Source organism: Schistocerca serialis, chromosome 1 (genome assembly GCF_023864345.2).
Source record: "Schistocerca serialis cubense isolate TAMUIC-IGC-003099 chromosome 1, iqSchSeri2.2, whole genome shotgun sequence".
NCBI lineage: Eukaryota > Metazoa > Arthropoda > Insecta > Orthoptera > Acrididae > Schistocerca > Schistocerca serialis.
Window position 1 is genome coordinate 777,533,673 of NC_064638.1, and position 27,407 is coordinate 777,561,079.

The window sequence follows — 27,407 nt, forward strand, 5'->3', positions numbered from 1 at the left end:
AGGCCACCCTATTTCACATTCCTCAAAAACCTCAACACCTTCTCCTCCACTGCTCCTCCTCAGCCACCTTCCTCAATGTCGACCTTCACCTCAAGGATGGCAACACCTGTAACTCTGTGAACATCAAACCTACCAACTACCAATAATACCTCTACTTTGCCTTGACACTTGCCACACATTCCACACAAAGAAGTCCCTACAACACAGCCTAGCCACCCATTGTCGTCACATCTGTAGTAGCTAGCAGTCCCTCTACAAACATGCCATGTGTCTCACTAGGGCCTTAAAAGAACAAAATTACTCTCACAAACCTTTACAGAAACAGATCTCACATGCCTTGTCGCACCAATCAGCTACCATTCCCCACATATGCACTGTCCACCAAGTTTTGTCTCACCCATCAGCTACCAATCACCACATACCCACTGTCCCCCAACTTCTCAACTATCTCTCATCCTGCCCTGAAATAAATGAGAAATATCCTCCCCACACTTACCTCAGTGGTATTCCACCACCCAACCGAACTACACAATATCCTTGTCCATCTGTACTTTTCCCATGCTATGCCTCATAACTCATATTCGTGCAACAGACACACATGCAAGACCTGTCCCATACATCCTACCACTACCACCTACTCCAGTCCAGTGATTGGCATCTCCTACCCCATCAAAGGCAGGCCACATGTAAAAGGAGCCATGTGATCTACCAACTTAGCTGCAACCATTGTGACACATTCTATGTGGGCTTGACAACTAACAAGTTGTCTGTCCACATGAATAACCACTGCCAAATTGTAACCAATAGACAGCTGGTCCATCTAATTGATGAAATGCCACCCAACACAATGTGTTTCACTTCAGAGACTGTTCTACAGCTTGTGCCATCTGGATTCTACACAACAACAGCAGCTTTTGTTAACAGAACAGGTGGGAATTCTATCTACAACATCTCCATCATTCTCTTAAACCTTGCAATACCAAGAGGAGGGGGAGGGAGAGCAACTTTGTGCCCACCTCCTGAAAATATCGTAATCTAGTCAGGTACTTTATACCTTAAAATTTTGAAAATAATATTTATTGATTTTAATGAAGTCTTCTGCCAGATTCCAAGAATGTTTTAAATTTTGCAGTTAAATTTAACCCATAAGTTTCGGTCTCATTAGTAGATGTGATATTTCACACTGAACGTCATATTAAATATCTTCAGTTTCAGGACCCAACTAACACATCAGTATCTCTCTAAAAAGCGTGATAAGTACGGTGTTAGTATAAGTCTACAATAATTAAAATTTTCGTGGTGGTCACAAAATACATACTCTCTACCCCCTCCTTGGTAGTACACATTACTGAAAGTGTGTAGGTACTGCTAAAAGTGTGCTAAAAGATATTTTCAAATTTGGATCCCAAATACACATTAGTACTTCTTTAAAAAGTATATCTAAACCTACATCTACATCTGACATTACAATGTTAATATATGTCAACAACAACCCAATTTTTTTTTTTTTTTTTTTTGGGGGGGGGGGGGGGGTGCATAGACTAACCCCCACCCTGTGAATACACATTATTGGCAATACAAGGTTTAACCCCCTGCCCTCAACCTTCACTAGTCCCTGTCCTCCACCTGCCTGTCCTCTTCTTTGCCTCCACTCCAGTACTATGCATATCTTCTACCCTATCAATGCCCCTACACAGTCATTTCCTCTTCTCTCCTCACCATTTCCTCCTTCCCTTTCTCTCACCCTTCTTCTAGTACAAACTCCCGAGCAAAACTCCCCAATGCTGCGCCTAGTAGCTCTCTCCTGTCCCTACCATGTCTCTGTTTGCTCCCATGGTGAGCACTAACATCTTCCCTACCCCTATCCTGCTATCCTTTCCTCTCCCTGTCCCACACCTCCTCCTTATCTCTGCTACCCACCCCAGTCAGACTGCTACTCACATCTGATGCTGTCGCAGTTGCGCCTTGTTGCTTGGAGACACTGGTCATAAGTGTTTATGAGTTGTTGTTGTGTGTATGTGCGCGAGTTTTCTACCTTTGAAGGAGGACTTTGTCCAAGATCTGAAATATTACTAGTATATGTTTTCATTATGCCTCTCTGCAATTCAACACCTGCTCTATGTGGTGAGTAGCAATCTATCCTTTCCATATTGTTGTTATCCCATCCTGGACATATTGTTTGACTTTGGTTAATGGCCTCCTTCCATCCCACATTTCAGTGCTCTTTCCTTTGTTACTAACCCTGATTGCATTTTACTACTCAGTGTCCATCCTTTTCTGTCTCTACTTTGCAATATTATTGTCTTTCTTCCTGAACTGCACAGATTCCGACTTCCAAGCAACACTATACAATGTGGAATCCAAAATTTTTGGGACTGGTGCTGTCATTTGGAAAGTAGGAGTAGTAGATCTTTAACCACTAGGTGGTGAGAGCTGCGTATTTGATAAGTCAGTACGGAGTGGCATTCAGCTGGGAGGATGTGTTGCGTGTCCACAGTGATTTCCATAATATTCTACGTTTGGTGTGTGCCAATTTTACAATGGATCTGCAAACAGAACAGCGTGTGTATCAAATTCTGAGCATATCTCGGGAAAAGTGCTACGAAGACCCTTGCAATGATTCAACAAGTGTTTGGGGGACAGAGCATGAGCCGTACACGTGTGTTTGAGTGGCATGCTCGGTTCAGGGCCAGTCATACATACGTCGAAGATGATGCTCACACTGGAAGGCTCATTAGCTGCACAATGCCAGACATTGTTGCCAAACTTCAACAATTGGTTCGTGCGGGTCGACGTCGAACCATTCAAGACCTTGCAGATGAAGTGGGTATTGGTTATGGGACATGTCAACGAATGTTGACTGATTAATTGGGCATGCATCATGTCGCCGCAAAATTTGTGCCAAGGATCTTGACTGCCGATCAGAAGGCACAGCATGCTGAAGTGTGCATGGACCTTCATCAGACCACATCTGATGATCCAACCTTCTTGTCATGGGTTATCACCGGTCACGAGAGCTGGATTTACGGTTATGACCCAGAGCCAGAGCAACAATCATCCCAGTGGAAGAGCCCGGGCTCTCCAAGACCCAAAAATGTGAGACAGGTGAAGAGCAAAGCGAAGAGCATGATCATCGTTTTCTTTGATACTGACGGAATTGTGCACTAAGAATTCGTACCACCCAACCAAACACTGAATTCCGAGTACTACTGTGATGTTTACTAACGGCTCCGTGAAAATGTGCGGTGACGATGGCCTGAACTTTGGCATCAAGGGAACTGGCTGCTGCATCACAACAATGCACCCTGTCACACGTCCTTGCTCACCAGCACCTTTTTGGCAAAAAAAACAACATGGCGGTTGTACCCCACCCACCGTACTCACCAGATTTGGCACCTTGCAACTTTGTGTTATTCCCAAAACTGAAACTCAAGTTGAAAGACCATCAGTTTGACACTCTTGAGAGGATTCAAGAAGCATCACTGGTGGTGATAACCCCCTCAAAGAACAGGTCTTCCAGAAAACGTTTGACCAGCGGCAGAAGTGCTGGAACCAGTGTGTACATACGGATGGGAACTACTTCAAGGGTGATGGTGACCATTAGTCCAAAGGTAAGGTTTTCAACAGATGGCAGCAACAGTACTGAAAATTTTGGATAGCACCTCGTATGAATGATCATCCAGCTACAAGACATGGCTATGTGCTCCTGTAGTTTGTAGCCACAGCATCTTGTGTCCTACATTTCTCTTGCCAATATAATTAGTCCTACACCTCCAAACTGATCACACTATTCCACTTCACACTCACATATTTTTGGGTATTTTCCTGTGCCACATGCACTTCACTGTACCCTGCACAAGTCCCCTTCCTGCTCCTCCTCATTTCACTCATTCAGGCTCACATCGTAATGACCTCACTTAAACGAATTACACTATCTTTCCCACTATCCCCCTCTTTACATGTATCAAGCCACTGACCTACGCCCCACTCTATGATCATCTTTTTATTTCAAGTTGAGTAAATATACAGCAGTCAGTCGCTAATAATCTGCTTATTGCACATCTAGATTTCAACCACTGTGTGGATATTATCAGTGCAATAATATGTAAGTCAGATAAGATAAGATAAGATTAATACTAGTTCCATGGATCATGAATACGATATTTCGTAATGATGTGGAACGAGTCCAATTTTCCAATACATGACATAATTAGGTTAATTTAACAACATACTTAAGTTAATATAACAACTTTAATTTTTTTGTGTTTTTTGTTTTTCTTTATTTTTTATTTTATTTATTTTTTTTTAATTTTTTTATTTTTTTCTTAATTTATATCTAAAAATTCCTCTATGGAGTAGAAGGAGTTGTCATTCAGAAATTCTTTTAATTTCTTCTTAAATACTTGTTGGTTATCTGTCAGACTTTTGATACTATTTGGTAAGTGACCAAAGACTTTAGTGCCAGTATAATTCACCCCTTTCTGTGCCAAAGTTAGATTTAATCTTGAATAGTGAAGATCGTCCTTTCTCCTAGTATTGTAGTTATGCACACTGCTATTACTTTTGAATTGGGTTTGGTTGTTAATAACAAATTTCATAAGAGAGTATATATACTGAGAAGCTACTGTGAATATCCCTAGATCCTTAAATAAATGTCTGCAGGATGATCTTGGGTGGACTCCAGCTATTATTCTGATTACACGCTTTTGTGCAATAAATACTTTATTCCTCAGTGATGAATTACCCCAAAATATGATGCCATATGCAAGCAATGAGTGAAAATAGGCGTAGTAAGCTAATTTACTAAGATGTTTATCACCAAAATTTGCAATGACCCTTATTGCATAAGTAGCTGAACTCAAACGTTTCAGCAGATCATCAATGTGTTTCCTCCAATTTAATCTTTCATCAATGGACATACCTAAAAATTTGGTATATTCTACCTTAGCTATACGCTTCTGATTAAGGTCTATATTTATTAATGGCGTCATACCATTCACTGTACGGAACTGTATGTACTGTGTCTTATCAAAATTCAGTGAGAGTCCGTTTACAAGGAACCACTTAGTAATTTTCTGAAAGACAGTATTGACAATTTCATCAGTTAATTCTTGTTTCTCAGGTGTGATTACTATACTTGTATCATCAGCGAAGAGAACTAACTTTGCCTCTTCATGAATATAGAATGGCAAGTCATTAATATATAATAAGAACAACAAAGGACCCAAGACTGACCCTTGTGGAACCCCATTCTTGATAGTTCCCCAGTTTGAGGAATGTGCTGATCTTTGCATGTTACGAGAACTACTTATTTCAACTTTCTGCACTCTTCCAGTTAGGTATGAATTAAACCATCTGTGCACTGTCCCACTCATGCCACAATACTTGAGCTTGTCTAGCAGAATTTCATGATTTACACAATCAAAAGCCTTTGAGAGATCACAAAAAATCCCAATGGGTGGTGTTCGGTTATTCAGATCATTCAAAATTTGACTGGTGAAAGCATATATGGCATTTTCTGTTGAAAAACCTTTCTGGAAACCAAACTGACATTTTGTTAGTACTTCATTTTTACAGATATGTGAAGCTACTCTTGAATACATTACTTTCTCAAAAATTTTGGATAAAGCTGTTAGAAGGGAGATTGGACGGTAATTGTTGACATCAGATCTATCCCCCTTTTTATGCAAAGGTATAACAATAGCATATTTCAGTCTATCAGGGAAAATGCCCTGTTCCAGAGAGCTATTACACAGGTGGCTGAGAATCTTACTTATCTATTGAGAACAAGCTTTTAGTATTTTGCTGGAAATGCCATCAATTCCATGTGAGTTTTTGCTTTTAACCCTTTTAGTGCCAAATACGATCTGATCGTGATCCAGATTTAAGGCGAAAAATGCCAGTAACGATCTGATCGTGATGCCTTTCTCATTCGCTAGGAAATACTAACAACTTTGCCTTCAAGCGCGGAAAAAATGAATGAGAAAGGCATCATGATCAGATCGTTACTGGCATTTTTCGCCGAAAATCTGGATCACGATCAGATCATATTTGGCACTAAAAGGGTTAAGCAAGTTTATTATTTTCCTAATTTCAGAGGGAGAAGTGGGTGAGATTTCAATTGTATCAAATTGCATAGGTATGGCCTCTTCCATTAACAGCCTAGCATCTTCTAATGAACACCTGGATCCTACTATATCCACAACATTTACAAAATGATTATTAAAAATATTTTCAACTTCTGACTTTTTGTTCGTAAAGTTTTCATTCAATTTGATGGTAATACTGTCTTCCTCTGCTCTTGGTTGATCTGTTTCACTTTTAATAATATTCCAAATTGTTTTAATTTTATTATCAGAGTTGCTGATTTCAGACATGATACACATACTCCTGGATTTTTTAATAACTTTTCTTAATATAACACAGTAGTTTTTATCATTTTTGATAGTTTCTGGGTCACCACTCTTTCTTTCTGTCAGATACATTTCCCTTTTCCGGTTACAAGATATTTTTATACCCTTAGTAAGCCATGGTTTGTTACAAGGTTTCTTACGAGTATATTTAACTATTTTCTTGGGGAAGCAGTTTTCAAATGCATTTACAAAAATGTCATGAAATAAATTATATTTTAAATTGGCATCAGGTTCACGGTACACCTCATCCCAGTCTAACTGCTGTAGGCTTTCCCTGAAATTTGCAATTGTTAAATCGTTGACTGAACGTACTACTTTGGAGGACTGTTTAGTATTGCTGAATGGAGCTATGTCATATATTGTAACTAGCTGTGCACCATGATCAGAAAGACATTCTCAACAGGCTGAGCATTTATCTGGTTAAACTTATCTTGGTCTATAAAGAAGTTATCTATCAGTGAGCTGCTATCCTTTACCACCCGAGTAGGAAAATCAATAACGGGTGTCAAATTGAAAGAACCGAGTAATACTTCAAGGTCATTTTTCCTATTACCCTCTTTCAGAGAATCTACATTGAAGTCCCCACAAATAATAATTTGCTTCCCCCTGTCTGACAGATAGCACAACAAGGAGTCCAAATTTTTCAGAAATAGATGAAAATTTCCTGATGGGGACCTATATACAGTTACAATTATAAATGTGCCTTTATTTAATTTAAGCTCACAGGCACATGCTTCTATATGTTTCTCTACACAAAACTTTTTTGTTTCTATACTTTTTGCACAATGATAACTTTTGACATATATGGCAACTCCTCCTTTCTCCATATTTTCTCTCATTACATGTGCAGAGAGCTTATAACCACTTACATTTACCTTATCCATATCGGTAACAATGTGATGCTCAGACAGGCATAGTATATCTATTTCATTCTCAGCTTTTAAATCTTCTAAACAAACCAGAAGCTCATCTACTTTATTCTTTAAACTCCCAATATTTTGATGAAATATACTTACATTATTTTTAATTATACTTTTATGAGAACCTTTCCTTATTCTAACGTTTGCAGTACTCTCCTGTCTGAGTTTCTCATTGTGCTTAGGCCTAGTTCCTATACCAGTGGTCACATGGTGTTCAGAGAGGCAGATTATGTCAATTGGGTTGGGTGACTTTAATTCATCAATGCAATTACCTAGGACTGAGATACAACTTGGTGGAGATAAAATTTCTGGTGATTGGTGAAAATTTATAATTGATAGCTGTGATTGGTGATCCAATGTGCTAGAATTGTGCTGTTTAATTTCTTTCCTAAACTGAAGATTTGTTTCGATCCTGACCTCTCGTAGAACTTGACATCTTTCTGTCTTACCTATCCTAAAAAAGGTGCTGCTCCAACACCTGTAACCACTGGTATTTTACCATTCATGGCAGTGCCTCCCCCCCTTAAATTTCCTGCTATTGCCCCAGCCAGTTTCCCCTTCCCTTTCCTGTTGAGATGTAGGCCGTGCCTGGTATAGTCCCACCTACTGAGACAATCAACAGGAACCACACCAATATGAGCCCCTGCACCCGACCCAAGCAGCCGTTCCAACTCCAAATTAACTCTCCCAACAGAAGAGTTCAAATGAGGCCGGTCATGGCGTCTCAGGACAGATACAAATTCAACATTGGTGTGTCTCGATGCCGACGCAATCTTTACCAGGTCACACTCTATACTGTACCCAGGATCTCTGTCGATGCTGTTCCCTGGCCCTCCCACAATAACCACGGTGTCTTCCCTGGTAAATCCTTTACAGAGTGAACCTAAATCCTCTGTCACCTGATCCAGACTAGCACTTGGTTTGAAAAAATTTGTGACCTGGTATTCTGGTCCTAATTCCTCCTGCAGAAGTTGGCCTACACCTCCGGCATGAGAACTGCCTAACAACAAAACTTTCTTCCTTTTCGATGACTTTCCTACATTCTTTTTCAATTTCCTATTGAAAGTTTGTTGTGTCCTGTCTACACCTACCTCTGCTTGAGGCTCATCAGTTTCTAACTGAAGCAACAGGTCAAACTTATTTTTGACATTCACCACAAAACTGTCAGACTTAGTTCTAGGCCTGTTCCTTCTGCTACCTGCAGATCATCATTATTGCTTGTTTATACAAACAGCCCCTACTAGACTATCCATGTCAGCATTTCAGTTGATGGTGAACTGAAATACTGATAAGGATAGGCTGGTAGGGGCTATTTGCATAAACAACCAAAAATAACAATTTGACTTGCATCTTACCACACTGATGATATTCACACTAATGTTGAAATCTTGCTCTGCAATAAACAGGTTATTAGAGATAGATTGCTGTACATTTTCTCAACTTTAAATAACAACAGTCACTGACCACATCTATTCCATATGGAAGAGAACCTGATAAAATTCATTACTTATTTTATCACTTTGTTCATTGATTTTATTTTGTTTTTGCTTATCACTATAGGCCCACCTTATTCAGGTTTTATTTCTCACTATCATTCATCTGTATTGTCATTTTTGTGATTTTCCCACATATTTCTACACAATTTTATATATTTGGCTCTTTTTTTATCCTTGATTATGGCTCCTTCCCCCTTCAACTGGAGTTAATAGAGAGAAGTTTCCCAATCCCTATTCAGAACCCAATCCTTATACAGTTCTTGCATTGTTCACTAGCTCTTGGAACCCCCCCCCCCCCCCCCCCCCACACACACACACACACACACAAACACACACAAATGGCGTGACTATCAAATTACCCATCTCAGGCTGCAACTCTTCCTTTCATGACAACTCCTATCTGATCAAATTCCATCATCAACAGTTCTCACCAACCTAGACCTGCAGAACCATATCAATCAGGCCCAAGCCTCCTTACACTACTTGCTCTCCATCCATAAAATTCTCCTGCTTTGCTGTCCCAAATTCCTCCATCCCATCTCCCAGACTGAAACCCATGCCCTCCATGAACTTGATAAACATGCACAAAACCATTTTAAAAAACTGTTCAGGCTCTTTGCCTCAGACCCCCGCAATGGATTACCACTGTCTACCACCACTACAAGAACCTCCATGTAACCTCCCCTGCATCCCCTCATACTGCAAAACCCTGCCTTGGATACCTGCTACATTTATCACACCCTCAGAAACTCTCTCCTATGAGCCTACAGACCCTAGAGGCTAAACAGATCTGCACACACTCATGAACCTGTCCTCCATCATAAGTCTCAGTCCCAAGAAATATCAAAGGTCTTACCTTTTGCTCACTTTCAAATGCATTCGTGCTGGGCTCGTTAAAGACATTTTCTCCTTCTCTCAACCCCTACAACAGATCACTTTTTTTTTGTCACTAACCCTACTAATCAGACTCAATCCAAAACCAATACTGAACCCTGCCTCACTCAGTTTACTCCTTCATCCAACCACGATCCTCCCCTACTACCCCTAAATCCTCTCTGTTAACTTTCCAGAATGTCCCAACCTTGAACCTTGCCTCTAAAACATTCTCCACGTCCCTCAACCAAATGGAAACCAATCTCACATTTGCATCTAAAAACTGATTCTGCCTTATAATCATACCTGCTGACAGAGGCTCCACCACTGTGGTTATGAACTGCAGGGATGATTGGCAGAAGGACTCCACCAGCTGTGACATACATCCATGCACAAGCTCTGCCACAGTGATCCCAGCCCAGAAATCCTGCAGGACCTCCAGACCACATCAGAACCACTACCCTGAGTCTGTCTCTCCTTCAACCCTGCACTCATACCCTCTACATGCTTCCTAAAGTTTATAACTCCAACCACCCAGGATGCTCCACTGTGGCTGGTTACTGTGCACTCACACAGAGAATTTCTGCTGTTGTGGACCAACACCTCCAGCCTATTGTTTGTAACCTATCGTCCCATTTAAAACACACTTGCCATTTCTTTCACCAACACTTCAGAGTTTCTGTTCCTTTGTCATCTGATGCCTTGCTTGTTACTGCCGATGCCAGCTTCCTCCATACTAAAATCCTTTCCCCAATTGAACAATATTTACCCCAACATTTGTCTGACTCCAAACTTACAACCTCCTGCCTGGTCATCGTGACCAACCATATCCTCCCTCATAATTACTTTTCATTTGAAGGCATCACCCACAAACAAATCAGTGGTACAGCAATGGGCACTACATGGCACCATCTCATGCTAATTTATTCATGGACCATTTACAAGAATCCTTCTTAACCAGCCAGAATCCGAAACCTCTCACTTCGTCCAGATTCAATGATGCCTTCTTATTGACACTGATTGAGGGAGAAGACACCCTCTCCACATTCCTCCCTGGAACTCTCCCTATAACATATCTTTTGTTCCTGCATGCCCTCTGGTCTCAGTCTTTACTAGTTCCTATCCTCCATCTGCCTGTCCCCTTCCCTACTCCTACTCTACTGCTACACATGCCTCCCACTTTGTAAATGTCAGTATATAATTGTTTCCTCTTCACTAACCTCCCTTCCCCCACCCCCGTCCCTCCCCTTTCCCAGCACAGTTTTTCTATGCTGTACCTAGCAGCTTAATTCTCCAGTCCCCACCACTTCCCTACATGCATCCACAGCCAGCACTAGTATCTTCCCCCATCCCTACCCTCCTATCCCTCCCACTTCCCACCCCGTGCCTCTTCCTTATCCCCACTACCCACCCACTCAGGTTAGATGCAGCCACAGTAGGCCTAAGCACCCAAAGAGTGGGTATGTGTGTGTGTGAGATGTTCTGTGAGTGTATTTCCTACTTATGAAGAAGGATTTTCCCCAAAAGCTGAAATATTTCTAACATTCTTTTTCACAATGCCTGTCAGTGACTCATGCCTATTCTATGTGGTGAGTAACAACCTATCCTTTCAACATTGTTGTTATGCACTTTTTTCCCAATGTCAATGGCAGAGGATAATATTCTCAGATTTAATTTCACCTATTTTTAAATAAAACTGAGACAGCAAAATGTTGCTCTTGCAAGAGTAATGCCAGAAACAGCCGCACTGTGTTACGTTGAATAAAAATTTGTTACCTGCAGGCCACATGCTGAAGTTAGTGACCACCTCATTTCTTAAAAAATTACATTACATTACACAAATTTCACAATATCACTTGTATTTTTTGTTGAAGTCTATTTTTTTAATCATCTCTCACATTCGGCAGCAGATGATTGATAGATGTCGAAGTAATACACCAAGCACTTAACACTATACATCACTCTAATTATGTTCTACTTTCTTCCCCATTTACTGACACTGGAGAAGAACATTCTGCTTCCTGCTGTTTGTATATGAAATGAGTAACCTGTAACACTCCAGCTTATGCTTCACACAATCAAGTACTTTTAAAATCACAGAAGATATTTCCTGGCCTCAAACTTACACTTTTTCCAGTAAATGTCTCACACAAAAACACACCAATTGAAATCATGCAGATGGTCACTTCTTGAAGCAATAACAAAAACCTGAAAAAATATATATGTTGAGATGTGCACTAATTTCTAATACATGACCTCAAGAGTCTTCAAAACACCACCAGTAATAAGGAAATGTTACAAATGTGTACAATATCTGTCTCCCCTATTTTATAAAAGGGCATACCAATGACTATAGTAATCTGTCTGGAAATTGATAACACTTGAAAAGCACATTGCTCAGGCAACTTGGATTAATACTAATACAAAGTCTGGTCAAAAAATTCGGTAATATTAGTAATTTTGTGCCAATGGTACATTGGAGAGAAATGTGGCTGGCATCCTTGCACATGCCTGTGTATATTGTGTACTGCTGGAAGTTTCACTGATGTACATCTGCTATTTATTATTCCGTGCTGTATTGAGTACAATGTTGTCTCACATTTTGTGAATTTCGAGATGGCAGACTTAGAGGAGTAATGCGTCTGCATTAAATTTTGCGTAAAACTCAAGAAAACCTTCTCAGAGACACACCAGATGATGCAGGAAGCCTACAGTGATGAGTCCTTAAGCTGTACTCAATGTTATGAATGATTCACATGGTTTAAAAATAGCTGGACGAAAGTTAAACATTACCCTTGTTCACGATGCCCTCTGACGTCTACATCTACATGTACATCTACATACATACTCCGCAATCCACCATACGATGCGTGGCGGAGGGTATCTCGTACCACAACTAGCATCTTCTCTCCCTGTTCCACTCCCAAACAGAACGAGGGAAAAATGACTGCCTATATGCCTCTGTACGAGCCCTAATCTCTCTTATCTTATCTTTGTGGTCTTTCTGTGAAATATAAGTTGCCCTCAAATGCTGGTTCTCTAAATTTCCTCAGTAGCGATTCACGAAAAGAATGCCTCCTTTCCTCCAGAGAATCCCACCCGAGTTCCTGAAGCATTTCTGTAACACTCGCGTGATGATCAAAACTACCAGAAACAAATCTAGCAGCCTGCCTCTGAATTGCTTCTATGTCCTCCCTCAATCCGACCTGATAGGGAACCCAAATGCTCGAGCAGTACTCAAGAATATGTCATATTAGTATTTTATAAGCGGTCTCCTTTACAGATGAACCACATCTTCCCAAAATTCTACCAATGAACCGAAGACGACTATCAGCCTTCCCCACAACTGCCATTACATGCTTGTCCCACTTCATACTGTTCTGCAATGTTACGCCCAAATATTTAATCGACATGACTGTGTCAAGCGCTACGCTACTAGTGGAGTATTCAAACATTATGGGATTCTTTTCCTATTCTTTTACATTTATCTATATTTAGAGTTAGCTGCCACTCTTTACACCAATCGCAAATCCTGTCCCAGTCATCTTGTATCCTCCTACAGTCACTCAATGACGACACCTTCCTGTACACAACAGCATCATCAGCAAACAGCCGCACATTGCTATCCACCCTATCCAAAAGATCATTTATGTAGACAGAAAACAACAGCGGACCTACCACACTTCCCTGGGGCACCTCCGATGAACACTCACCATCGAGGACAATGTACTGGGTTCTATTACTTAAGAAGTCTTCGAGCCACTCACATACTTGGCAACCAATCCCATATGTTCATACCTTAGTTAGGAGTCTACAGTGGGGCACCGAGTCAAACACTTTCCGGAAGTCAAGGAATATAGCATCCGTCTGATACCCTTCATCCATGGTTCGCAAGACATCATGTGAAAAAAGGGCGAGTTGCATTTCACAGGACCGATGCTTTCTAAAGCCGTGCTGATGCATGGACAGTAACTTCTCTGTCTCAAGGAAATTCATTATATTCAAACTGAGAATATTTTCAAGAATCGTGCAACAAACCGATGTTAAGGATATTGGTCTGTAATTTTGAGGATCCGTCCTTCTACCCTTCTTATATACAGGCATCACCTGCGCTTTTTTCCAGTCGCTTGGGACTTTACGTTGGGCAAGAGATTTGCAATAAATGCAAGCTAAGTAAGGAGCCAATGCAGTAGAGCACTCTCTGTAAAACCGAATTGGAATCCCATCAGGACCTGGTGATTTATTATTTTCGACCCATTCAGCTGCTACACAACCCCAGGGATGTCTATCACTATGTGCTCCATACGGGAATCTGTTCGAGACTCAAACGGCGGTATGTTTGTACGATCCTCCTGAGATTTCTCACATGCTAAATTTAAAATTTCAGCTTTCGTTTTGCTGTCTTCCATTGCCAGGCCAGACTGATCAGTGAGTGACTGGATGGAAGTCTTCGACCCACTTACCGATTTTACGTAAGACCAGAATTTCCTTGGGTTTTCATCAAGATCTTTTGGTAAGGTATGACGGTGGTAGTGGTTGTATGCTTCACGCATCGCTCTTTTTACAGCAGCACAAATCTCTACTAACTTGGGCCTTCCTCATTCTCCCGATCTTTCTTGTACCGTGAGTGCAACTGTCTTTGCTTCCTGAGCATTCTCCGAATTGCGCTGTTAAACCACGGTGGGTCTTTTCCGTCCATACACCACTTTTTCGGCACATATTTCTCCAATGCGTGATTTACAATGTGTTTAAAATTTGCCCATAATTCTTCCACGTCCATCGTACCGGAAGTAAATGAAGTTGATTCATTTACTAAGTGGGATGCTAACAACTGCTTATCTGCTCTTTCTAGTAAGAATACTCTCCTAGCCTTCTTGACCAACTTTTTAACTTTTGTAACCATAGTCGTAATGACAACATCATGATCACTAATCCCTGTCTCAACACTGACACCATCAATGAGGTCTGGTCTGTTTGTGGCTACCAGATCTAAAATATTTCCATTACGCATTGGCTGTCGATTTAGGTGCTCAAGACAGTTTTCGGATAATGTGTTCAAAAGTAATTCACACGACGGCTTGTATGTACCACCTGTAATGAATCCATAGACATCCCAGTCTATACTAGGTAGGTTGAAGTCGCCTCCGACTAATAGAGTATGACCCGGGTACTTCTGCGATACAGAGTGTAGACTCCCTTTGAATGATTCTAGAACTGTCACAGTGAAACCTGGTGGTCGGTAATAACACCCAACAATTAACTTTATTTCTCCTAGCCCTGTTAAATGTGTCCAGATAACTTCACAATCACACTCTACTTCGACCTCAGTAGACACAATATTTTTGTCAACTGCAATGAAGACACCACTTCCTACGGTGTCTAATCTGATACACATTCCAACCCTCACTAAATATTTCAGAGCTTCCTATCTCAGGGTTCAGCCAGGTCTCAGTCCCGAGAATAATTTGCGTGCCACACGCTTCCTGAGGGCAGTAAATTCAGGAACTTTATTCTGAACACTCTGAAAATTTACTGCTAATATCTTGGTAGCTGAAGTGTCTTTACACTAAGTGCGTCCTGATTCCCTGCTTGCACGTCGACTGGTGAGTGTTCATCAGGACACCCCACACTACTGCCTAACCTAAAAAATCCCCATGTGCACGCCACAAGTACTCTGCTACCCGAGAAGCCGCTTCCTAACGACAATGCTCATGTCAGGAACATCAATGAAACTGTGCTTACCAATCGAAGACTGACTGTCCAAGAGACTGAAGAAGAATGCAACATTTCAGTCAGATCATGTCATCAAATTCTGACACAGCATCTTGGAATGCATTCTGTTGCTGCCAAGTTTGTTACACGGCTCATGAGTCAAGATCAGAAAGACCTTTGCCACGCAATCTGTGAAGAGTTTTTGGATCATGCAGATGAGAACAAGGTGTTCTGTAAGATAATCATATCTGGTGATTGGATCAAAGTTAAAACCCCATTGAAAGGATGAAGATTTGCAAAGACAGAGAAGATGAAAGAAAATTTGTGGACGGCACTTCGCATGATCCAGAACTTGTAACTGAAGGCTGAATTTCTTATTGTCTGATCCAGAAAGAGGCATACAGAGACTGCTTCGAAAGGGTAAATGACATTTGGAGTGGCATATTAGTTGCAGAGGAGATTATTTTGAAGGAGACGATGCACAATAAGTAAAAGGTACGCATAGAAAATTTTTGTGGGCAAAGTTTCACAATATTTTGAACGTATCTCATATATATTGAACTGTCCTCATAAGCCTGCTTGACTTTTCATCATATTCATTCAAGTCTTCATGGAAAATGATTTAAAACTGATTTAATTTGCTTTTTGTTTCTTTGTTGTAGCAGTGCATAACAAATTGTTTTGGAGAATTGGTTTCTATAAGTTATGCAGTCCCAGTCCTGCCAATAAAATTGTGATTTCCGTTACCACTACAGGCAGTTTAGTTAATTTTTCCATCTTTCTCACTTTCATCTGACTGCCCCTTACAGTTAATGAAATGTTTTGCACAAATTTGGCAGCTCACAACTATTTAATTTCCCTACTGTGGAGACGTAATACCTTTATTGGCCATGAATTACAGCCAACCTTCCCACTTGTTTCCTCCAGCTAATGTTTTATTCCAAAACCCTGTACTCAACATTTCCAATTTAAAATTAGCACTAACTTGTATTACTTATATTCTTCAACATTGTTCATTATCTTCCTCTTCTTTACCATTGCAAAATTTCATTGTGTGTGTCTGTATGTTAACTTCATTGTGTGTGTGTGTGTGTGTGTTTTTACAACAGCCTCTATGTTACTGTGTTCAACCAAACTTTTATTTTCTGAATTTTTTTGAGCATAACAACTAATGACACACTATTAAACATTAAAAATGTTTCTTCGTTAGCTCACCAACTTAATAAAGTACATCCAGTGGCTGCCATTATTTTTCATTTACGTATCTGGCAATAAGTGATCATTTAATGATAGGAATGTCACATATACAAAATTATTAATACATTACATTTACAAAACCACATTGGTACATCTCAAGTTTTTAATACTGCCAACTTAAATTCCTTACTCTAAATCAGGGAACAGGAGTTGACATCATCTGATGCCTCTTAGAAAATTCAGAGCACAATTTAAAAGTGTTATTTTCACAAATTAGTTACTCTTTCTCAAATTCACAGCATTATCAACTCTTCTACCACTATCTACCTATCTTTATGACCTAGTTCAATACCTTGCAGTGAAACATACGTATGAATATGGAATCCAACAGGCTGATAACATCAATATGTATTTACATGGGGAAGCAGGCAGGAATGAGAAAGTGGTCACTCTTATTTCCAGGTTCCTTCTAAGTACATGTTCTGTGTCTTAATCACGTACTATTTTTCTCAAGTTAAGACACACTCTCCTGCAGATACACATACACTTGCAATCCCCCCTCCCCCTCTCGCCTCACACACACCCACACAAACATAAGCAGAGTCAGAGAGTACAGCTTACAGCCAGCCTCAGCATTGTCTTCACTTCATGCTGTGGCGTCATCACTCTAGCACACAATAAAATTTCTTGTGCCATTTGAGTCAGTCTAAAACTTTGAAGAATCATCATAAAATACCAGTCTATGTTGCAAATCAGCATTACAGTTTCATTTGAAATCTATCCCTTAGCATGTCCTATCCAACAACTTAACTTACCTTAGCAACATCAAAAGAATGGTAGTAAAACATGCTCTGATTCCTTTCCCATTTGACACAGCAGCTTCTCATTACATGCAGCACCGTTATGTGGTCCTATGACACTGCTCAAAACATTTTCATGTCATTGACACTGTTGCTGCCTTCAATGTAAAACTTAATTGCACACCCTCCTGCAGTCTCTCAGAACTTCACTTCATTGTACTACTCTTTGGGTAGTACAATAAACCTTTAACAATGTACTCTGTGGAATATACCAACACCCCAATGGTGGGGTCCGATCTGACTTCAGGTGTTAACTGTGGCAGCTGAATGAAAGTTGGGCAGTTCACACCAAATCATATTAATTGGTCTGGTAGTGAAACTCAGCAAGAGAGACACTAGAGGGTAGCAGTTAACCTTTCTGTTTTCATCTGTCCACTTCCCTTTCCAAGAGAAAAATATCAATTACATTAGATTAAATTTACTTTCGTTCCAATTGTTCTGTAGTGAGGAGGTCCTCCAGGATGTAGAACATATCAGTTAAACAATAATACAGGACAAATATTTACAACCGAAACAAAGAAGCTAATGTACCGTCCACAGGTTCCAAGTGGAATTATCATCATTTTTTTTTAATGAACACTATATGAAAGAATCATTTTACAAACATTCATTTAGTAAGATCGCATTAATGCACTGAATTTAAAATAAAAAAAAATGTTTTTATTGATAAGGTACTAAAAATATAATAGAACTACTATAACACTTATTTACAATGAACACATTACTGCACTGAAATGGTGCATAAGTTAGATTGTACTTACACACACACACACACACACACACACACACACACACACACACACACAAATACTGTTGGTTCTACTGAGAAATTCATCAACTGAGTAGAAGGAGTTGGCCACCAATAAATCCTTTACGCTTCTCTTAAACTGAATTTCATTGATTGTTAAGCTTTTAATGGCTGCTGGCAAGTTACTGAAAATGTGTGTTCCTGAATAATGCACACCTTTTTGTACAAGGGTAAGTGACTTTAAATCCTTGTGAAGATTATTCTTTTTTCTAGTATTGATTCCATGAGTTGAGCTATTGGTTTGAAAAAGTGATATATTTTTAATGACAAATTTCACTAAGCAGTAAATATATTGGGAAGCAGTAGTTAGTATCCCTAGTTCCCTAAACAGGCTTCTGCAAGATGTTCTTGAGTTCACACCACATATAACTCTTATTGCACGATTTTGTGCCTGGAAAACTTTAGCTTGGCTTGATGAATTACCCCAAAAAATTATCCCTTATGGCACTATGGAATAAAAGTAAGCATAGTATGCCAGCTTTTTCATTTTTATGTCCCCTATGTCTGACACAATTCGTATTGCAAATAGAGATTTGTTAAGACGCTTCAGCAGCTCTGTGGTGTGCTCCTTGCAGTTGAATTTATTATCAAGCTGTAATCCCAAGAATTTAACACTTTCCACTTCTTCTATCTGCTTGTCATTGTACGTTAGGCATATACTCGTGGGACACCCCTTACAAGTTCTGAATTGCATTTAGTGTAGTTTTTCACAGTTTAGTGACAAAGAATTGGCTAGGAACCAGTGATTAATGTCCACAAATATTTTATTAGCTGATTTTTCTAAGACTACACTTGATTTGCTATTTATTGCCATGTTTCTATCATCAGCAAACAAAACAACCTTGGCGTCTGGTAGTGTAACTGGTGAAAAGTCATTGATATACACAAGAAAAAGTAAGGGCCCTAAGATGGAACCTTGTGGGACCCCCACATGTAATAAGTTCCCAGTTGGATGATGTCTGATAGCTTAATACATGTCAATCATATACTCAAGCTTGTTGTGACTTTTAATAGACTCATTGCCTTTACTGCGAGTTGATACCACAATATTGTTTTATTTGGTTTTAAGTAGTAACAACGGAGAATTTAGAAACAAGTAAATTTTTGAGAATGCTCGATGAACAGTTTGATAACTGTGGCTCTAAAAGAGATTTTGAGGCTCCAATATGAACCCAGATTTAGAAGATTCTGTAGATACAGGTACCTATAATTCTGTTATTTTTCTTGTGATGCTTATTCCATTCTCATTGCTAACAGCTGAAGATGATGACAACAATCAACTATCAGAGCCCTCAGCTTCAATATCTAAACCTCAGAAAGAATAGAAAATATCACACAAAAGCCTCTCAGACACTGAATGTAGATGGATTATGTTACATGTAGTGCTAAGATTTTTTTCTAAGAAGCTACTGGTGCAATTGCACTTCTTGAGATAAGATTTCAAATCAGCTGCTTATAACTGTTTTTGTCATTCATGACAGCTGAAATGAGCAGAATTACAAAAACTGAGACAAATCAATATGCAAGTGGGATGATCATACAAAAGTGAAGACAACACTCACCAATGTTCAATAATATCTGATACAAGTGGAACAATATGAAAACATATGAAATTAACTTGTTTTCCATAATTGTTATTTATTTGAGTGTTCTCAGAAAGCCTATACACAGCAACTACTGGTCAATGAATTTAGTTCTTCATACTCCTGGTAACAATTCAAATACTTCTTAAAGGAAGGTGAAATTTTTCTGCAAAGGCTGTATTACTGAAACTACTTCTTTATTCCACAATTAGTTTGTTTTATTAGCCATTACTGAGTGTTTAGCCAGATAAAAAGTGTAATAAACTAACTACTTAAAATGTGTATGTACTTTGACTACCTGAATTCAGGCTTCTCATCATTTTTTGGCATATGTTAAGCTCTTTACAGGTGATGGATTTTGAGGTCATGTAAAATTTTATATGTACCTAAAAAATAAGCCAGAGAAATACGAAATGAGGATATTTTCTCAGGTGTGTGATGCAGACATTGCCTATGTTCTGTGAAAGGAAATGTATACTATAAAGGAAACAAAAGAGCGTGGAGTTATGGCACTACTTAAGGTCCTCCTCAAGAATGATTTAGAAAAGGGCTTCACTGTATACAAGGACTAGTGTTACAGCATACATCCTGTCACAGAATTCATGTAGAATCAAAAGACAAAATGTGCTGGAACTTGTATGGTGAACAGGAAGTGGATTTCCACAAGCATACTGTTGTCAAACAGAAACTGAAAAACTGTAAATTTTTTCAGTTATAAGGAAGTGCCCTTTGTGCATGAAATGTATGAACTTAAAGAGACACACTGAAGAGGTCAACAATTCCACAACTGATGTAGTTGAGCTTTTGTTAACAGGATCTGTTATGAGGTCAGACAAAAAGTTGTGGTAGGCTACACACAATTTACAAACAAGAGTTATAAAGCACTGACTAAACAACAGTATACTATACAATTAAAATAATAATAATAATAATAATAATAATAATAATCACTGCATCTGATGTGGTGGAAAAAATAATGTTTTCATCTTTTAATCATCAGTGTCACAAATACTTTACCTACATTTTGGAGCTACAAACAAAGCTCAACAAAAAATATTCCAGTTAGCAGAATTCTTATAGAGTTACCAGACAGTTTTACTATGAAGGTGAGACAAACTTAGCAAGTAAGTTTCCCATAGGAACAATACTAACAGACTACAAGGAAGACTGATAAGATACCACCATTTGATAAGAAGACAGACCCACCATATATTTGTCTGAAGCCAGCAGAAGAGAGAAGAAAAGTCCAGCCGGAAGAAACTTGCAGGTGGCATCTTAACTGTGGCATGACTGTCTGTATGCCTATGCACACTAGTGTGTAAAACGTAAGCCTGAAAGTAACTTTCGAATGGTGTGTCACTGCCAAGTAACATAGCTTGATAAAACTTGAACCATACACAGAAAGAACTGCTACAGGAGAGTATAAGGAAATATGAGACAAATAGAAATGCCACTTTTATTCAGAGACAATAATTACATTGAGATCATCGCAATTCATGATGGGGTATGTGATTAACAGAGATAGCAATGCATGTTCTGCAACATGCTGCCATACTTGTTACAAGGTTGGTAAGAAGTTCTTGTGGTAGGTCATTCACTAGTGTAGATGTATTGTGATACATCTCCCCAATGTGTCCCAAATGTGCTTAATGGGATTTAACTGAGAGAAATGTGCAGGCCAGTCCATTCACTGAATATCCTTTTGTTCCAAGAGCTCCTGCAGTGCTCGATGTGGTAAAGCACTGCCGTCTATAAAAGTGCAGCCAGGGCCAAGTGCATACCTGAAAAGAAGCACATGAGGAAGAAGTACAGCATCGCAATAACACTGATGAGTGTACCATGCTCAATGATTTGGAGCTCAGTACACCACTGCAACATTTTGCCTCCCCACACCATAACACCTGTACCACCATAACTATCACATTCAACAATGTTCATTGGTACATTACAGGTTCCTACATATCACCACATGATAGCATGTCCAACAATAAAAGGAATTTTGTTCATGTGTGGGTCCACAGCTTCCAAGAATTTTGTGAAAGAAAAGACTGTCTGCAGTAGGCTGTACAGCTATTCTTTATTTAGTCCGAATGTGGATGTCGTGTGGTTTGCACATGAGATGAAGTGGTTATTTGCTCCTAATATGCTGTTTTCGACCTCAGAGCGCAATGCAGATGTCTACTGTGGACATTGTTTTCTTTCACAATACTGGAAATTTCTGGGTGGAGCAATATATGAAAGAAGGGAAAGGCAATCACTCACCTATCGCAAATCAATATGTGGAGCACACAAACATGTAACAGAAAGCATCATTCACTCTAGCTTTCGAGCATTAACTCTTCTTTTTTAGTCTAAGTATGCATATTCCTATGCACAACCATATAGAAGAGCATGTGATCGCATTCCTCATTTGTCCAGTCCCTATGCTCTTGGCACCATCACCATTGTAGGCAATGAAATTGTGTACCTTGCAGTCCTTTTAAATATGGTTGCAACTGCACTCACTGTTTGACAAGGGAAGATTTCTTTTGCATATGAGACCCAAACAAGGATTTCTATAAGAAATTCATTCGACCACAGCATAATACACTGGAATACTTTAGTAAGTATATCATTATTTGCCCTGAAAGCAATATTTTTTACATAGTAATGATTGTCTTACCATAAGTCTCAATGCAGGCATGTAGATATTAAGCTAAAATAAGAAATAACAACAGGAGATGTTGGTATTACTGGGAAGTAGTAGTTATTTTTCCTAAGTAGTGGCCTTCCTGTTCATTTTACAATGTTAAATTTAATTAGAGTAACCAAATATATTTCATAGCAGTTTAGTGGTAGTTGGTTATTGCAGTTACGAACACTCATTTCATTTTGTTAATACGGTGTTTTAAGTCATGCCACATCTACAAAGTTTCTCTTCCATAGTAGTAGTTATGATACGCGGATGGCTGTGTGAACAGGTAGAAATATTTAGTATAGAATGGGAATTATTCCAATCACATAAACTTACACTGATTTCTCTCAGTGTTTGCTGTTTATTTTTAAACAGGATTTACTATCCTCTTCCCTTCCTCTGTGTATAATTTACACCAAAGTCATTTTTGAGCATCATCTCAGCATTTAATCCTTCACATTTGCTGTTAAAATGCTTTTATTTTGCTTTTAAATTTTCAAAATCAGTCCTCCCTACCCCACACTTCTTTTAGAGCTTACTGTCGCAAAAATTATTGTGCATCTCCTCCTAGTACATTTAATCCCTTTCCCTTGGGCACTTCTTATCATATCAGTGAAATCTGTATGGTTTTCTACATCCTGTCTCTTCTTACCTGTGGCCTCTCTGACAGCTGCAACTTGCCATATTTTTAAGTCTCATCTGAAGTAGTTTATTAACGTTTTCACAAAGTAATAAAGTATAATTAATTGTTGGTGCTTGACAGAAGATGGCAAAATATTAAATATGTAATACTTTCCTGATGTTCTGCAATTTTTTACAGAACACCAAGAAAGTGTTTCCTTTTTAATGTTAATGAAACATATTTTAACAATATCACAAAAGAACACTTTCCTGGGTTTCTGTAAAGCATCAGGAATATTTTTCTTTCCCATGATTATTGTAATGTCTGACAAGCACCAACAGAAAAATCAGTCAAATATATCAGTTAATATCTAGAATAAAGTACCTGAGGTGTACATATACATCTTCTTCCCCTCACCCCTCAGAGTTATAAGTTCATGGACTGATGGCAACACCCAAATGTATATTTAATGTTACTCATTCGAAATACACACATTAAAAATTATGTACATGATGCACCTTTAGCATTTGAAGCACCCAACACATTTGTATTTATAGTTACACAAAATTAAACCACTTTTATCATACTGGCAACGTGTATATAAAAGAAAGACACAAATATATTATAAATACCCTGGGAGTGGTCCTCCATTATCAAGATCAAACACTTGATAGGGATTAAGCAGTTTGCGGAAACTTGAGATCAGCTCAAGACCCTGGCATCCACCAGATTTTACATTCACAAACACCAATAGGGGTTGCACGCCAGCAGGTACTGTGCTGGGCTCAATGTTTGGGAGCAGCATAACTGTAAAGTAATATTTCACTTTCTTACAAGCAGAAGATAATTCTTCTAGAAAGAGCAATACAATTCAGTGTTTATATAAATACTTCTGTGCTCTAAAAAATAAATGCTTTATATAAAAAATACACATAACACTACATCAAAATTCACTGTTTACTTGCTATGAGCTCCTAATTTTATTATTCAAGCACCAATGAAGCTCTTACACTGTTATTTTGATTTGTTTAATAATAGTTAACTGTGCACTATAATACAACAGTTAATATCTTATAAAAATCTACACAAAGTGCAACAATGTAGCATTATAGTACTACAGAACTCCATAAATTTTATAGGCAGTTTGCTCTGACTGGTAAATGACAACAATGACTGGAGGCCTGAGAGGTTTGTTGGCACCTGATCAACATGTAAACTGGTTGTGATGATCCCAACTCTGAGAACTGGAAGCACTCAGATCTTGGCTGAGACTGCTGTGAGCATAGTTCTGTAAAGGTTTAGCTCTTCTTCGGCTTCAGAAGGACTGAGTAGTCAGGGCTCCTAATCGACTATGATAGTTCTGGGGACATGGCTATTACAACCCAGATGAAAAAGTTAAGGCGTTGTGCACTGAGGGATCTATGGCAATGGTTGTAGACTGAGGAAACTCAGAAAATGGTGTCAGGCCATAGGGTGTGCCCAGCTACTTCTGTGCCCGCAACTTGTTACACAGTGTTTGGCTAAACAGATGGTACAATGAACCTTAGAAGCTCCATTGCTTCCACTATTTTTATTTTCGAAAAATAAATTGCAAAACTCTATGATACAGAGATACATTAGTAAAAATGGAGAGGAATTACTTAAGGTCAAATGCAATGCAATAAGGTTATTAGAATTGCAGAACAGAGCAGAGAGGAAAGTCTGGTGTAGGATTTAATGTAAACAAGAAAACTAAAAGCAAAATTACATATAATGGGGGAACTCAGGTAGAATACCAAGAATACTTTAATAACAAATTCCAGTGCACAGGAAACATTAAAGTTTCTCCACCAATGCGCTCATATTCTGACAATGAGATGGTGAATCCCTAATAAGAGTAATAGTAGGTGATAACAGCAAATTGCACTACAGTATGATAAAGAGGAGTTTTAATGTTAAACTAGAACACACTAAAGAATGATTCTTCAGTGAGAAACTTCAGATACAATGCCAGAAGTGACAGAGGTCATTTGTAAGTAAAATTTTCCACTAAGAACAAAATCTTCATCTTTAAGACTTTTGTCCAGGAGAAAACAAATACAAAGTGGACATGACCCAAGGACAATAACTACAAATGAGACTGACTACATTTTATCAAATAATAAAAAAATTGTACAAGTCGTGACAGTCCTAAAATACTTTCAAACTGTGAATGATCATACACTCCTACCACACACAGTAAAAATAGACTCCATGCTAGAAACACACAGACTCATTAGGTAGTAAGTCATAAACATAAATTTTGAGAATAGGGTGTGCCCAGCTACTTCTGTGCCCGCAATTTGCTACACAGTGTTTGGCTAAACGGATGGTACAATGAACCTTAGAAGCTCTACTGCTTCCATTATGTTTATTTTTGAAAAATAAAAATAGTAGGTGATAACAGCAAATTGTACTACAGTATGATAAAGAGGAATTTTAATGTTAAAATAGAATACACTAAAGAATGATTCTTCAGTGAGAAACTTCAGGTACAATGCCCGAAGTGACAGAGGTCATTTGTAAGTAAAATTTTTCACTAAAAACAAAATATTCATCTTTACGACTTTTGTCCACGAGAAAACAAATACAAAGTGGACATGACCCAAGATGTGTATGAGATTAAATTGTGCAAGATGTTTAGCTTCTTGGATAATCAAGATTACACAGGCAGACTTGAAAGGGATATTAACGCAATAAATATAATTATGGGGCCAGCAGAAGATACTGAAAGCATGATGAGAGCAAAAGAAGAAAATCTCAACTGTTACAGACAGGTATTAAAGAAAAGCAAGAATTTTGAGAAAATGGTAACAGAATAGAAGCATGATAGAATACAATCTTTTTCTTTCTCCTTTATATATTTATTGATTTTGGAAAAAAGAAAAAAGAAAGAAAGAAAGAAAGAAAAAAACATAAAAAGCTTTTGAGAGAATGGTAGAAAATACTATAAAAACAGAATATTACATTGAGTAGACACTAAATTTAATGATCAGATTATACGGTAGATGGAGCATTAACTAATAACAAACAGACAAATGAAAACACACTCCAAGACTACTACAATTGTGCAGTTCAAGAAGTCAGCTGGACTTGGATAGTGAATAAGGAAAACAACAACGCTCTTGAAGAAATACAAGGTAACGTATGTGTAAAGCCATTTGACATATGATGAAAGAAAGGGCAATTCATATGTGAGTTACAGCTGGAGACAAAATAATACAAAAGGAAAAAAAGAAAACTGTTTACAGAATGTCCTAGGATGAGGGCAATTCCTGAAAAATGGAATAATGATGTAATTGTCCTACTTCACAAAAAAGAAGGCACATTATATATTTTAAATAAAAACAATTTGCCTGTCAGTTCCCTTTTTATTTTGTAAAGACGGCCTCTGAAATTATCATTAACCACATAAAAAATAATTGGATTTTAATTAGGCAAAGTAACAAGTTGGCTTTAAAATCAGATATGACACAATGGACCATTACAAGTTATTAATGAAACTATACAACAGAGCAATCAGAATGAATTACCACTATGTTTGGGAGCTGTAAGTTCTAAGAAAGCTTTTGGCTCAGTTTCAGCAACTCATGAAAAGTAAGTCAATGATTCAGCCACTGTTAGTATACTAAAGAACACATTAACACATGAATTTCAATCAGATCTCATGAGGATGATGAGAAATTAACAATTAAAAGAGGAACCAGGGAAGGAAATTCCATCACACCAAAACTATTCTCAGTACCCCAGGAAAGTTTGCAGATTGTTAATCTGGACCTTTTAATTAAGTATGGTGAACTTGTTCTGTCTACAGTGAACTTGTTATCAACAGGTTCAATGGATATATCACTCCCCGGGATTCTGTGGCCAGTAGTTAATGAGACTGATGAGTTACAGGCCAGTTTATGATGTTATGCTGTTACTTAAAGCTGACTCCACTCTGTGGTACCTCTTATTAGTCATGTCAACATATTACTGGCCAGTTCTAACATTTGTCTCTTGAGTGTGGCAGTCTAATAGTGTGATTTGTGTGCCATTTTCTTTGCATTTAACAATGGCAACCTTTAGCAATGGCAAAAAGGATTTGTTTGTCAGATTTACAAAACGAAAAGCTGTTTTTACAAAGTGGTGAGAACTTTAGTGACAATTCAGAGAGTTGGTAAAACATGAATAGTGAGGAAAATGGAAATGACTTGAATTCAGATCCATCTGACAACAAATCAACATAACA

At 38.6% G+C, this 27,407-nt stretch overlaps 1 protein-coding gene across 8 annotated transcripts in view; it reads right to left on the reverse strand.

The window, feature by feature from the left end:
- LOC126483035 (diacylglycerol kinase theta) overlaps window positions 1-27,407 on the reverse strand; it is a 733,775-nt gene that overhangs the window by 176,461 nt on the left and 529,907 nt on the right. For all 8 annotated transcript variants that reach the window (XM_050106590.1, XM_050106584.1, XM_050106589.1 and 5 more), the window contains one exon: window positions 23,791-23,965. In XM_050106590.1, coding sequence (XP_049962547.1) covers window positions 23,791-23,965 — 175 coding nt within the window. The remainder of the gene's footprint in view (window positions 1-23,790; window positions 23,966-27,407) is intronic.